The sequence below is a fragment of the Rhinoderma darwinii genome, chromosome 3, assembly GCF_050947455.1.
Source record: "Rhinoderma darwinii isolate aRhiDar2 chromosome 3, aRhiDar2.hap1, whole genome shotgun sequence".
Taxonomy (NCBI): domain Eukaryota; kingdom Metazoa; phylum Chordata; class Amphibia; order Anura; family Rhinodermatidae; genus Rhinoderma; species Rhinoderma darwinii.
The window spans coordinates 384,078,834-384,092,289 of record NC_134689.1 but is presented as its reverse complement, the minus strand read 5'-3'; the positions used below and the strand labels follow the sequence as shown (position 1 = coordinate 384,092,289).

General features: G+C 44.3%; 1 protein-coding gene across 3 annotated transcripts in view; it reads right to left on the bottom strand.

Moving 5' to 3' along the window:
- SORBS3 (sorbin and SH3 domain containing 3) overlaps positions 1–13,037 on the bottom strand; it is a 37,480-nt gene extending 24,443 nt beyond the window's left edge. For all 3 annotated transcript variants that reach the window (XM_075855416.1, XM_075855418.1, XM_075855417.1), the window contains exons 1-7: positions 12,667–13,037; positions 12,474–12,590; positions 10,997–11,155; positions 9,284–9,344; positions 7,018–7,102; positions 4,664–5,207; positions 3,291–3,389 (exon numbers count right to left, since the gene is read on the bottom strand). In XM_075855416.1, the coding sequence (XP_075711531.1) occupies positions 3,291–3,389; positions 4,664–5,207; positions 7,018–7,102; positions 9,284–9,344; positions 10,997–11,155; positions 12,474–12,590; positions 12,667–12,675 (1,074 nt within the window). In that variant the 5' untranslated portion in view covers positions 12,676–13,037. The remainder of the gene's footprint in view (positions 1–3,290; positions 3,390–4,663; positions 5,208–7,017; positions 7,103–9,283; positions 9,345–10,996; positions 11,156–12,473; positions 12,591–12,666) is intronic.
- Between the last annotated feature and the right edge of the window lie 419 nt (positions 13,038–13,456).

Genomic DNA, 13,456 nt, shown 5'->3' with positions numbered 1-13,456 from the left:
AGAAGAAAAGAACTAGAATCTGAGACGTCACCGGTGAGTCACTTAATGTAAATGTTTATTCTGCCTCTAATCAGTATTGTAGTCACTGTATGATCTGCAGCGAGATGATGGTGATAGGATTTTTTTTGTGAAACCGCATCTCCCAGCATATCCTTACCATTGTTCCGGCCATGCTGGGAGCTGTAGTTTTACGCCGTACAAACTTATACGCAGTGGCGTAACTACCGCTATAGCAGCCGTAGCGACTTCTACAGGGCCTGCAGCATGAGGGGGCCCGTGCCACCCGCCGGCACGGCCCCCTCCCATGGCCGCAGGCTCCGCTAGCAGCCGCTATGGCTGCTACAGCGCGACGCCACTGAAGGGGTTGTTCCTACATAAGACATGTATCCCCTATCCACAGGATAGGGGATACATGTGTGATCGCTGGCAGCGATGAGGAGAACGGGGGACCGAAAGTCCCCCCTAAGTTCTCCATGACAAACCTCGGACTTCCGGGGTCTGTGTCGGCAGCTCCGTAGAAATGAATGGAGCGCCGGTCGCGCTTGTGCGCATGCGTGACCAGCGCTCCTTTCATTTTTATTGAACTGCGCAGACGCCGGAAGTCCGAGGTTAGTCATGGAGAACTTAGGGGGGACTTTCGGTCCCCCGTTCTCCTTATCGCTGCCAGTGATCACACATGTATCCCCTATCCTGTGGATAGGGGATGCATGTCTTTTGTAGGACAAACTATAGGACGTTTTTTTTTGGGGGGGGGGCTATATAGCGTTATCTACAGGGGGGGCTGTATGGCGTTATCTACAGGGGGGCTGTATGGCGTTATCTACAGGGGGGCTGTATGGCGTTATCTACAGAGGGAGTCTGTATGGCGTTATCTACAGGGGGGCTGTATGGCGTTATCTGCAGGGGCTGTGTATGGTGCTATCTATAGGGGGGCGCTGTGTGGTGGAATCTATAGGGAGGCACTATCTACAAGGGGGGGGGGGGGTTGTGTGATACCCAGCAGAGGGGGGGCCCCAGTCAAAAGTTTGCTATGGGGCCCAGTCTTTCCTAGTTACGCCCCTGACTGCCACATGACATGTAACTGGCCACAGGGTTAATATTTAGTCATATCTATAAACTCAGGACTTCATACAATGGGAACTGGGCAAAGGTTTTGCTCCAGAACCAAAAAAAACAAAAAGTCAGTGAGTCAGTTAAAAAACCCGTCATTTTATCCATTCTCATGTGTTTTTATGTCAAAATACACAGACTGCGAGAGGAGTACAGCCCATCCCCCATTCCAGTGCAAACAGAGATTATGGATTTGGCACCTACATTAATGGAGAGTAATGCAGATGTCTCGAGAGCAAAGATCCAAAATACAATGTACAGGAATGGAGGCTAAGAAAAGCTAGTTACATACTGCAGCTAATGTACAGGGCGCCAGCTATATAGATCCAGGGGCAGTTGAATCCAATGCTGAAGCAAGGAACGGTCAGCTCCCTGTTTTAGCATTCACTGTGTGAAGCGGCAGTGAGCCGCTCAGTACAGACAGACGTGAGGCGGTGACATCATCGTACCTGTCTGCACAGAGCCACTCAGGGGCGTAGCTAAAGGCTCATGGGCCCTGATGCAAAAGTTCTTATTGGGCCTCAGGATAGGTCATCAATAGCTGATGTGTCGGGGTCCGTCTCCCGGGACCCGCCAATCAGCTGTTTTGAAGGGGCCGCAGCACTCATACGAGAGCTGCTTCCCCTTCATTTCACTACTCGCTCACACTGTGAATTGCCGACACCGATTCAGAGTGTGACCGGAATGAAGGGGAAGCAGCTCTCGTACGAGTGCTGCGGCCCCTTCAAAACAGCTGATTGGCGGGTCCCGGGAGTCGGACCCCGCCAGTCAGGGCTACTAATCTTACCTTCCTCTTCAGCCGCGGCGGAAGTTCTGTATTCTCGATGTTGTGCGCGGCGCACAGTGCTTGACGTCAGGACCTCCGCTGCGATCCGGAACCAGGAAGGTAAGTACAGTCTGTTACTATAGTAACAGGGGCCCGCGGCCTGAGTTACTATAGTAACTTTTCATTGATGTGGTGCGGGGGGCTGTGGGCCCCCCTGGCTTCGGGGCCCGGTCGCAATTGCGACCGCTGCGACCCCTATAGCTACGCCAGTGGAGACACTCATAGTACAGCGCGGTGGAGCAGAGGGATCTCCTCCACTCATCATGGGAACGGGGCACGGTAAGTACTTATTTTATTAGACACTATGGGGCATTATACTGTATAGTGGCAGGTAAGACTGCATTATACTGTATGGGGGCAGCAAAGGCGGCATTATACTGTATGGGGGCAGAAAAGGCAGCATTATACTGTATGGGGGCAGCAAAGGTGGCATTATAATGTATGGGGCAGCTATGGGGCATTATAATGTATGGGGCAGCTATGGGGCATTATAATGTGTGGGGGTAGCTATGGGGCATTATAATGTATGGGGGAATTTGTGTGGGCAATAAACTGTATGGGGGCATGTGTGGGTAATATACTGTATGGGGCAGTTGTAGGGGGAATATACTGTATGGGGGCATCTGTGTGGGAATTATACTGTATGGGGTCAGATATGGGGCATTATACTCTATGGGACAATTTGTATGCGCATTAAACCGTATTGGGCATCTATGGGGCATTATACTGTATGCGGGCAGCTATGAGGGCATTATATTGTGTGGGGGCAGTTATTTGGCATTACACTGTGTGTGTGTTTCCATGGCGGCATTATACTGTAGTGAGGCACTATGGGAGCATGATACTGTGTGGGCTGAACTGGGTGTGTATAGGCGGGGATTGGGTGGGGTAAGAGGCGTGGCTTAACAGGGCCACATTGGTTGTCCCTCTTTACGATACTTGAAAGTCGGGAGATATGATAGCTTGAATTGTATATTTTGCTATAAGAAACCGCCACGCTTGTTTCTTGCACTAGTTTTATATGTATATAAGTTTTGCATATACAGATGTAGACGAGCGGAGTTTGTCCAGTTGTAATGCCCATAGAAAAATACAATTTAATATGGTAGTTTACATGCTAAAGTTCACAATAATGACCATCTATAGAGAACACATTTTTAACTTGCCTACTAAACTAGATTTTCATTGGCTGGAATCAGTCATTTTGCTGCCACAGATGATCAGTAAAAACGTTGGATTATGTATTACTTGCAACAGCCGAACATCCCAGCGTCTATGTCGCCACTTAGTAGGGTTCCACCTTGTGCATTTGGCAGTAGAGGCTTATAGCTATGGCGGGTATGACGTTTCTTACCTCACAGTGCTCTAGTGTCGCTTCAGACCGCTGTGATTGCGCCTCCAGATCTTTGTCCAGTTCCTCTGTGAAATGACGCAAATCGGTCTCCAGCTTCTCCTGTAAGATATTGAGAAGTAGATGTATATGGTAGTGTATGTATAAGGAGTGATACATCTACAGTGCAGGTTTGTTAGAAGGCGCCTGATCACAATGAACTAATTACACAGTGTCCTGCTGCTGAACCTCCAGCGATCAGCTATAAAAACTGAGAAAACCAAGCTGCAAGTGTTCAATTTCCCTGCAGCGCCACCCGAGGAGAAATTAAGCATTACATCATTCCCATTGAGACATGGACATGCTGAGTCCTCCAGAGCACGAGACAATTTGTAATCACCCTCCACTCTGGCTAATAGAGGAGGATCCGGAATTACCTAATAGGAGTATTTTAAAATTGGTTTTCTGAACCAAACAATCCCTTTAACTAGCAGGAAAAACTGTACAACAGATCTGACCTATTAGATACGTCACAATTGAAACTTTTTCCATTTTTATGGTAAAAAAAAAAAAAGGAGGGGGGGGGGCTTGACGTAATATGTTGCTAAATATGACATTTGCTTTAACATTTCCAGTAACTTGTGGCACCTTGAATAAGAAGGTATTTTCTACCCTATTAGGTCTCTTCATCCTACTGAAAGGATTACCTTTATTATTGGGTCTATTAGTTCAGCCCACAAGAACTCTTCTATTTAAAGAGGATTTCCAATGAAAATGTAAAACTGGCCGTATCGATTATTATTTTTCAGTCACTTACATTTTTACAAAAGTGGAAACAGGAAGTGCAGCCATATTGGTTGTCACCTTTGAACGAGCTACAGCATTTGATGGACAGACCCGCGAACCAGACTGAAAAAGGTTTTTGTTTTATGCTAAGGCCTCGTTCACATCTGCGTCAGTCTTTCCGTGGTTCTGCTGTTAGAGGAGCAGAAAAATGGATATACCGGAAGCGCCGTTTCTGTTGTACAATGGACGCCATCGGTGTCCGACGGAACCCATTGACTTTAATAGATTCCGTCGGGTTTCTGCTAGGGTGTCCGTGGTTGTACTGGAAACAAAAGCGTCTCATGCTGTGCTATTGTTTACAGTATTTTCTCCCGGATCTGTGCGGAGGCCCCTAACAGAGCCTCCAAAACAGGTGTAAATAGGCCCTAATTTGTATTGAAAAATTATTGTCCCCAGTTGGAAAGTGGTGGGGCTTTAATACCCCACAATTTGGGATTCAAATGTTGGTAAGTAACAATCATACGAGTATATGCCAACTTTGTATGTCTAGAAAAAATACTTTTACAAAGGCATAATCAAGTGTTTTTGCCAGAATTCCAATCTTTACTTACTAGGACCTTGGAGGTGGATCGCCTGGGCTCCCTGGAGGTGGGACTTGAGATGCGTGCGTCGGCAGTGGTACTTGCGGATGTAGAATTAATATACTTTTGTTTGAGACTTTGAAGCGAGGACGTTTCCTTATTATTTGGTGAACTGTGGGACGAATGATCAGGATAAAAATGACGTGTGCCAGGCTCGGATGTTTGTTGCTTGTTGCTGGAACTGGTCAACACTTGGGGAGACTGTTTAGTGTCGTGGTTCGGTGAGGAGTGCATGGTATTGGCATTAATGATAAACTGTGACACTTTAGAGGAGAAGTGTGGAGATGATGTCTGTGATGGTTGCCGAGATGAAGAACGCGGCAGTGTAGTGGCACGTGATTTAGAGGAATCTGTAGAGGTTTCAATTTTTAGGGTGCTGCGTGACTTGCTTGGCGATTCTCGAATGTTAAACTTTACATCCCCCATTCCCACATGTAAATTGGAATTTTCTTGACTACTTCTTTTAGGAGGATTCTTCAGCTCGGACTGACCATTATTCTGATCTGTCAAAAACCTATGATCAGAAAGGAAAAGTATTTAATATATTTAAAACACCAATGACCAATGGAATAATTGTTGACACAGTAAGAGACTTCATAAATTTCTACCCTAATTTAGTAGTTGATAGACTCCTCACGGTTGAGGCCAGGCATACAATCTGTGATTGGCTCACATTTCTGAACAATATCTATACCCATATTAACATGGATTTGCCTATAGGCACAGAAGGCATATGCCTATAAGTGGCAAGGCTGCCCTTTAGTGGGTTGGTCCCTATGCAGTACCTTCCATTTACTTACCCCGTCTTATAATGCACCATATAACACTAACCCCCCCAAAAAATCTCTTACAGTATACAAATAGCACTACCTAATATTTAAACTATGTAGTGTAACTATTTTCTATGCAGCTGCACTTCCAAAGGTTCGGGTACCAAGTTTTGGACCTGGGATGGAAGCTCTAGGTGCCCCAGCCACCAGTGGCACCCTCTTCAGTTGTGAGAAGCGATGCACTCTGTGATACTGCACTGGGGGCTGGACTTTTGGGTGTGCAGTGACAGGTGGCCCTGGGGGGAGGGTACTTGGTAGAAGGAAATTTGCATATGAAAACACCCAATGAGGGACAAGGAAAAGGCCGCACAGGGTGCTAGATGATACTTCTAGGCAAACATTAAAGAGGCTCTGTCACCAGATTTTGCAACCCCTATCTGCTATTGCAGCAGATCGGCGCCGCAATGTAGATTACAGTAACGTTTTTATTTTTAAAAAACGAGCATTTTTGGCCAAGTTATGACCATTTTCGTATTTATGCAAATGAGGCTTGCAAAAGTACAACTGGGCGTGTTGAAAAGTAAAAGTACAACTGGGCGTGTATTATGTGCGTACATCGGGGCGTGTTTACTACTTTTACTAGCTGGGCGTTCTGATGAGAAGTATCATCCACTTCTCTTCAGAACGCCCAGCTTCTGGCAGTGCAGATCTGTGACGTCACTCACAGGTCCTGCATCGTGTCAGACGAGCGAGGACACATCGGCACCAGACGCTACAGATGATTCTGCAGCAGCATCGGCGTTTGCAGGTAAGTCGATGTAGCTACTTACCTGCAAATGCTGATGCTGCTGCAGAATCAACTGTAGCCTCTGGTGCCGACACGATGCAGGACCTGTGAGTGACGTCACAGATCTGCACTGCCAGAAGCTGGGCGTTCTGAAGAGAAGTGGATGATACTTCTCATCAGAACGCCCAGCTAGTAAAAGTAGTAAACACGCCCCGATGTACGCACATAATACACGCCCACTTGGACTTTTACTTTAAACACGCCCACTTGGACTTTTGCAAGCCTCATTTGCATAAATACGAAAATGGTCATAACTTGGCCAAAAATGCTCGTTTTTTAAAAATAAAAACGTTACTGTAATCTACATTGCAGCGCCGATCTGCTGCAATAGCAGATAGGGGTTGCAAAATCTGGTGACAGAGCCTCTTTAAAGCCATGCAGGACTTAAAGGGGTTGTCCGGGAGTCAATTGATGGCCAATCCTTAGGATAGACCACCAATGTATGATTAAACAAAGCAGATAAGGTGCCACAGCCCCCAACGATCATATACTGATGGCCTATGCTAAGGATAAGCTAAAAATTAAAAGCCCCAGACAACCCCTTACGTAGTGCAGACTTTTTTTCATGGTAGAAGATATTGCTAAGGGACTACTAATTTAAGTTTTGCTTTACATGTTTTTTTTATTTTAGATCACAATTAATTTTTTTTATGCCTAGCAAACAGTAAAGACAAACCTATGAACAGAGACATGGAAAGGTGACTTACTTGGATTTATTTGATAGAGCAAAAGCCTCTTTATGGTGATCTTCTGGTTTTGGCCAATTATTGTCACCATCACTGTCCTCAGAATCTGGAGGAACAAAAAACAGTTCCCTAAAAGTTCAGCTTTCCATTGATATGGTCATATAGGATGAAAAAATAAAAAATAGAGTCCAACCTCTCCGAGGTCAAGACAAAACAAAAATTCCCCAGCAAATTCAACCAATGCTTTACAGGATAAAAACAAAACTCCTTCCTTACCCCAAAACGGCAGTCGAATATAATTTCCAGCCTATGTATGTTCTCAAGATAAAAAAAAGTATGTAACCCGCTTCATCCATGGATGCGGATATGTGAAGCACAGGAGATTCATGAATTGCAAGATATGCTCTTAACCCCTTAATGACGAGACCTTTGATCATGCCACATTCATGGACCGAGGCGATCAAAGGGTTAAAAGGACGGAATCTGAGATTCCTCCAATCCCAGCCACACTCAGGAGACTGCTCGAAGTACAGAAACGGTTAGTAACAGCTGCTGCTTAGAGCATAAGCACTTACTGGAGCGCTCATCAGCCTTTTCTACAGCAACGTCAAAAGACGTTGCTGTAGACTTGGGACCTGCACTGCCCGCCGTCAAAAGACAATGGATGGTTGGAAAAGGGGCCAAGCTGGCCATACAGTGAAGACTCCACCATAAATAAGGAGAGGGGAATAAGCTGCTGCCAGACCTGTCATAAGACGACCCCATACACATTAGATAGTAGTAAGATCTCGCCAGAATCAGCAGGTTCGACTATTGTTCATGTATGGCCACCTTTGGAAAAAAAGTTTAGAGGGCAACCTAGAGGAAACTTAGGCCCTTGGGTTGTTAAAGGAGAATCTCTCCTGAAATTGTTCTTACTATATAATGTATTATAGCCTTTTCTTTATTTTAGATAAATTTTACATTAGCATGTTTTTTTAACTGTGTCACAACCAGATTTTTTGGGTCCATATTGTGGAGCATTGTTAACCTGTGGTCAGATAAAATACGTCTGCATGTGAAATAAGCAGCATCTGCTACTTCAATCCGTTTTGCGATCACAAAATGCCCATTGAAGTCTTCATAGAGTACTCAAAATATAGATGCATCTGTTTTAAGAAGCCTTTGTTAACTAAAGCTTGCAAACAACTTTTGGTCCCTGACAGTTAATTGCGCTAAATCAATGGACGTGGACGTACCTACAGCCGTAGCAGCTGCTATGGGATCCAGAGCCTGACAAAGTCCAGGAAAATGGTTCAAATTTTAGGGGAAATAAAATAGTGGCTTTGGCCTTTCTGACTCCACTATTCAAAAATATAATAATTTCCACCTTGAGTCTCTGAACAATTGGTCCCATATGAGGACAAGGCTGTGTTACCCTTCAACTGGTTATTCATTTTCTCTCCCTTCTTTCTTTCCATCATACCATAATCCACACAATCCATCTGTAGTTTAAGTTGTATATATTAGTAAATTGGATGTTATCCTTTTAGCCTTCTCCCCTCCATTTGCAACGAATCCCATCATTGTGCAGAAGCCCTCAATGTGAATAGAAGATGAATATACTGACAAATATCTAATGAGAACTATAATAGAATGTCCTATAGTTGGCAGAAAATTATATGTGCATCTATACGTGGCACCAACAAAACATGATAAATTACATATAGTGCAAATTATATAAAGATCCATATGAGAGTACAAAAAAAATAATTGGAAAATCTGAATTTAGTGACACTACCCTCCCCGTAGTCCTAAACAGAGTAGGTTATGTAGATTCAACACGGTCATCCAATTTCAGACTTCGTACAGTGGCGTAACTAAATGGGGTGCAGAGGAAACAGTCACACCTAGGCCCTGGTGCCTGAGGGAGCCCAAAAGTTCCTCTACAACATAAGACACCAGTAATATCAATGGTACATAGTAATTGGGGGGGGGGGGGGGTCATCACCTATTTTGTCTTTTGACCCAGGAGTTTTAAGCTATGCCTCAGTCTTAGAATCTTCATGGCCTGGGACAATGACCGGTTTATTGATGAAGTGTTCATGGCTCTATTGACTGTCCACAAAGAAGATCTATGAAACATTTTGGATTTTCACAAGATCTAATGTTTTTGAACAATTGTTCGGTTATTATTGAGACAATATTCATTTTAATTTTCTGATTGGGAAAACGTTTTGCATCTATGCAGAACATTAGAGGCCGATGGAAATTCTACCACTATCATACTAGCATGGTTACCACTGACCTGACATCTGGTGCAGAACCTTGAACATGTTCTTGTACCATTCCCGGGGTTTGTCAACACTCTAGAAGACAACAAAGAGAGTTAAGAAAACAGACACTCAATATACCCAAGGCCCAGTTCATAGTGTGATATTGACAGCTTTGACCGGCATAAACGTTAGCCAGATTCTTTGATTCGCTATAATTGGTCGTGTATACCAATATTGGATTCAGCCTAGAATTTCAAGCTTTTTCAATATTTATTTTTGGTAGAATTAGGACAGGAACCAGTTGTGGTATGAGATATTTTGGACACACATAACAATAGATGCAATTATAGTGAGGGTGACTAGAAAGGTGTAAGTGTAAGGCTATGTTCACACGGAGTATTTTGCAGTAGGAATATCTGCCTCAAAATTCCGTTTGGAAGTTTGAGGCAGATTTTCCTCTCCCTGCATGCCGATTTTCGCGACGCTTTTCGCCCGCGGCCAGGCATAAAACACCGCGAAATACGCTTTCTCTGCCTCCCATTGAAGTCAATGGGAGGTCAGAGGCGTAAACGCCCGAAGATCGGGCATGTCGCTTCTTTTTCCCGCGAGGCAGTTTTACTGCTCGCGAGAAAAAGACGCCGACGCCTCCCATTGAAATCAATGGGAGGCATTTTAGGGCCGTTTTTGCCGAGTTTTGCGACGCGGTTTCCGCGTCAAAAAACTCGGCAAAATACTCCATGTGAACATAGCCTTATTCTCCAGAAATGTATTTAATTAAAGCGAGAGTCACATTTTACATGGAAAAAGAAGGGATATTAAAGTATCGATATCTATGGAACTAACAGAGATGGCGGAGTACAGTGCTTGGCTGATTCAGCCAATCCCATAGACATTGAATTGAGCGTTAGTCATCGGCACATTGATATCAGATGGTCAGTCATTACGGTTATATAGTCAATGTTATAAAGGAGTCATGTGCATCATCCAGAAAAATATCTACTATACCTAGTAGTACCAGTCAGGGGGGGGGGGGGGCTTGAAAATGTTTTACCATTACCTCATTGTCCATTTCTTGGTCAGTGCGATGACATTTATGGTTACTCAATGCCATTCGGGAGCATACAACAGTATTTTTTTTCAGATGTAAGCTCTAACCCTAGCCCCAATGTTTATTGCCCTCACCACAAGTGAAAAACTAACCTATCTTGTAATCTCAAGGCAATAGTGTGTGCCATGAGTGTTCTGGGCTAGTGACCTCGATGTCACCCTGAATTGTTCCAAATTGTAGCGCCCACAGGGAACTCTAGTGATTTTCACACTAGGGCCACATAGTACCGACACAGTGGTGCCACTTTGCAGGTACTTCAAACTGCAGTGCCCACCGAGTAGTTGAGGTCAAATAGCAGTGAAGGCATAGTAATAAGCTTCACACAGAATTGCCCTAATTAACCATAAAATCATGCCAACCACACAACAGCGACCAGAAAATAATCACATAGAAGTGCCCATAGATTACTACAAAAATTCTGGTCTGGTTTGTCATTGGGGATAGGGAGTCACATACAAGAGACACACAAGTCCCATGTGGCCACCCTAGATATATATTACATATCTCAAGGTGTCAGGGTATGCTGAGAGTTGTAGTTTTGCAAACAGCTGGAGAGATATCGGTTGAAGACTACTGCGTTATACTGGAGCATATAAACTATGAACGTTTTCAGACTTATGTGAACATGCAGACTTACGGATCTGGAGGCATAGGGCATCCCATCTTCATCTATTGGTCCAATGCCTTCATAGCGAATCCACCGCCTCTCTATATGTGGGCTTGGACTGTCCCGGCCATCATTATCAGTCAATACCAATGTGGCCTTGTAGAAGAGATCGCCCTCATCAGAGCAGTCCTGCAGAGTAATATCATGGCATAGCAAAAGTGATAGAAGGTAGGAAAACACTATGAAGGGTCCAGGTGTTATTCAACGACAACATGAAATCTGTGGAACTTTCTTTTAATGGACAGAGGGGGAGGAGATGTATTAGGACTGCGCCAGTCTTAATAAAAAAAAGATAGAGTAAGTTGCGACAAAGTAAGAGGCACGCGCCTCTTAATAAATTTGTCGCATCTTCGGCTGTTCGCGTGACACTATATTAATTCTATGGTGTAGATTTCCGCTACAATTTACGCCAGCGTCTATCGTAAATTATAGTTAACATGTCAGGCTGTGGGTGGAGACGGCCCGAAGGTCTCAACTTTTGTGACTTTTTTGCATTTTGCGACATTTCTACAACAGAAAACTGGCGTTAGAATGTTTTTGACTTCCCCCAGAATCTATTTGAAGCATCAGATAAAAAAAATAAGGATTATCAAATGGATCTCGGATTTAATCCAGATAACACGGCGGGGAACGATTTTTGTTCTGCATTGTTTTGAACCCCACAAAACACCCTGCGGTCCAATCACTTGAGGTATTTCAGGGGATACGAAGTCACAGACGCTATTGATAATAATTTTCGATCCTATTCATTGATCATTATTCAGATATTCTTGCGGACTGTGGTCATTCTCAGATCAAATAGGGCCCAGCGTAAAAATAACCATAACATATACTGCCTTATTACCATTTGGCCCAATAATAGTGCCATACAGTGCCCAAACAACATCGCCACACAGCCTAAATAACGGTTACCTATCACTAAACTAGAAAACACAGGTGCGTCCTATGGGATTAGGAACCAAATGTGGTATTAGGTGTGCAAGCTCCTGTTGCCCATGTAATCAGGGCCAGCAGGTATGGGCAACCACAGAAGTGGCTTAAGGCTGGCGCATGGCTTTCTGTACGGATATGATTGTTAGGTAGCGAGCGTACCGATTTTTAGTGTGTCTGGTGACCATAGTTTCTCACCGATTTGTATAAATAGATCAGATCTGATTCTGTTACTTATGGCATAAAGATCATAGTAAAATACGTGCGCTGTAAATTCTAAGGTCAAACGTTCCTATAATAAATACATACTGGAATGTTAATCTGATTGGCACTAAAGCTTTGTATCTATGGCCAAATCCAGCGACATATTACAATCCTGACTTAACACATTCCAGAACGAACATGACGCATTCAATTTCCCCCATTTAATAGGTTCGGTAGGTATCTAATCCTTCATAGAAGAATTGGATGAATCATGATGGAGGAGGATTGGGGTTTTTGTCCAATGCCGTCTTACCGTGTTTGCATTGTGGGTCTGTGAAGCCCCCCGGTTGTGTTTCTTCTGCAGGTGAGGGGGGATGAAGTCATCCAATGATAAAGGCAGATCAGTGTCCATCCTTTGCAGCGCCTCCTGCTGGTGGGGTGCCGTAATAAATAAATTAGTGTTTTGTCATTTCATAGAGCACTAAGTGCTACTGTAGATGTCTCACCTGTCTCATACAAGCCACTTGTTACACATACAGCCCTATACGTGTATGTCTGATGAAGCTTCAATGCTGTGACTCCTGTTTGTCATTCTCCAATGCAGACTCCTAGCATATCCAGAGTCCTGTGTTCTTAGTCCACTGTCCTGAAAGGCTGGCACTCCATTCCTCTAAACAATTGCACAAGATCTCCTGACCCACACACTTCTGGATCTGAATACACTACAGATGTCTATTCTGCAAGGCTAAAGCACGCACACACCCTGCACTATCCAGCTTCAGCACGCCCCTACTGCTTTTTCCATAGTAATGTACACACACCCTCCTCCTGCCCGGCTAGTGCCACACAACACACCCACCCCCTGAACTCTGCCCTAAGAGCCCAGATAACTAATTAACAGCAGGCAAACTTCTCTAGCAATTGATCTTCGCTGAGGAAGGGGTAGAAGGAGAGCTCTGCAATACAAGGTGAAGGCAGGGGAGACAGGCAGGGGAGACAGAGGATGCAGTGAAGAGGTACCACTATAGAGGGAAGCAGGGAGTGAAACATATAGAGACATAGAGGGAAGATGTGAGTGATAGAGGGAGGCAGAGAATGATGGAAAGTGGGAGAAGGAGAATGTGCTGAAGAATGTGACAGGGAGGAGAAGAACACAATGACTCAGACACCAGTGGAGGAAAAAGTTCAGAAACCCACAGAGGCAAAAGCCTGGCAGAGGGAAAAAATGACTAGAGATCCAGATATATTGCAAATCGAGATACTAGAGGGCAATAGAGCATGGGTTATATATACTAT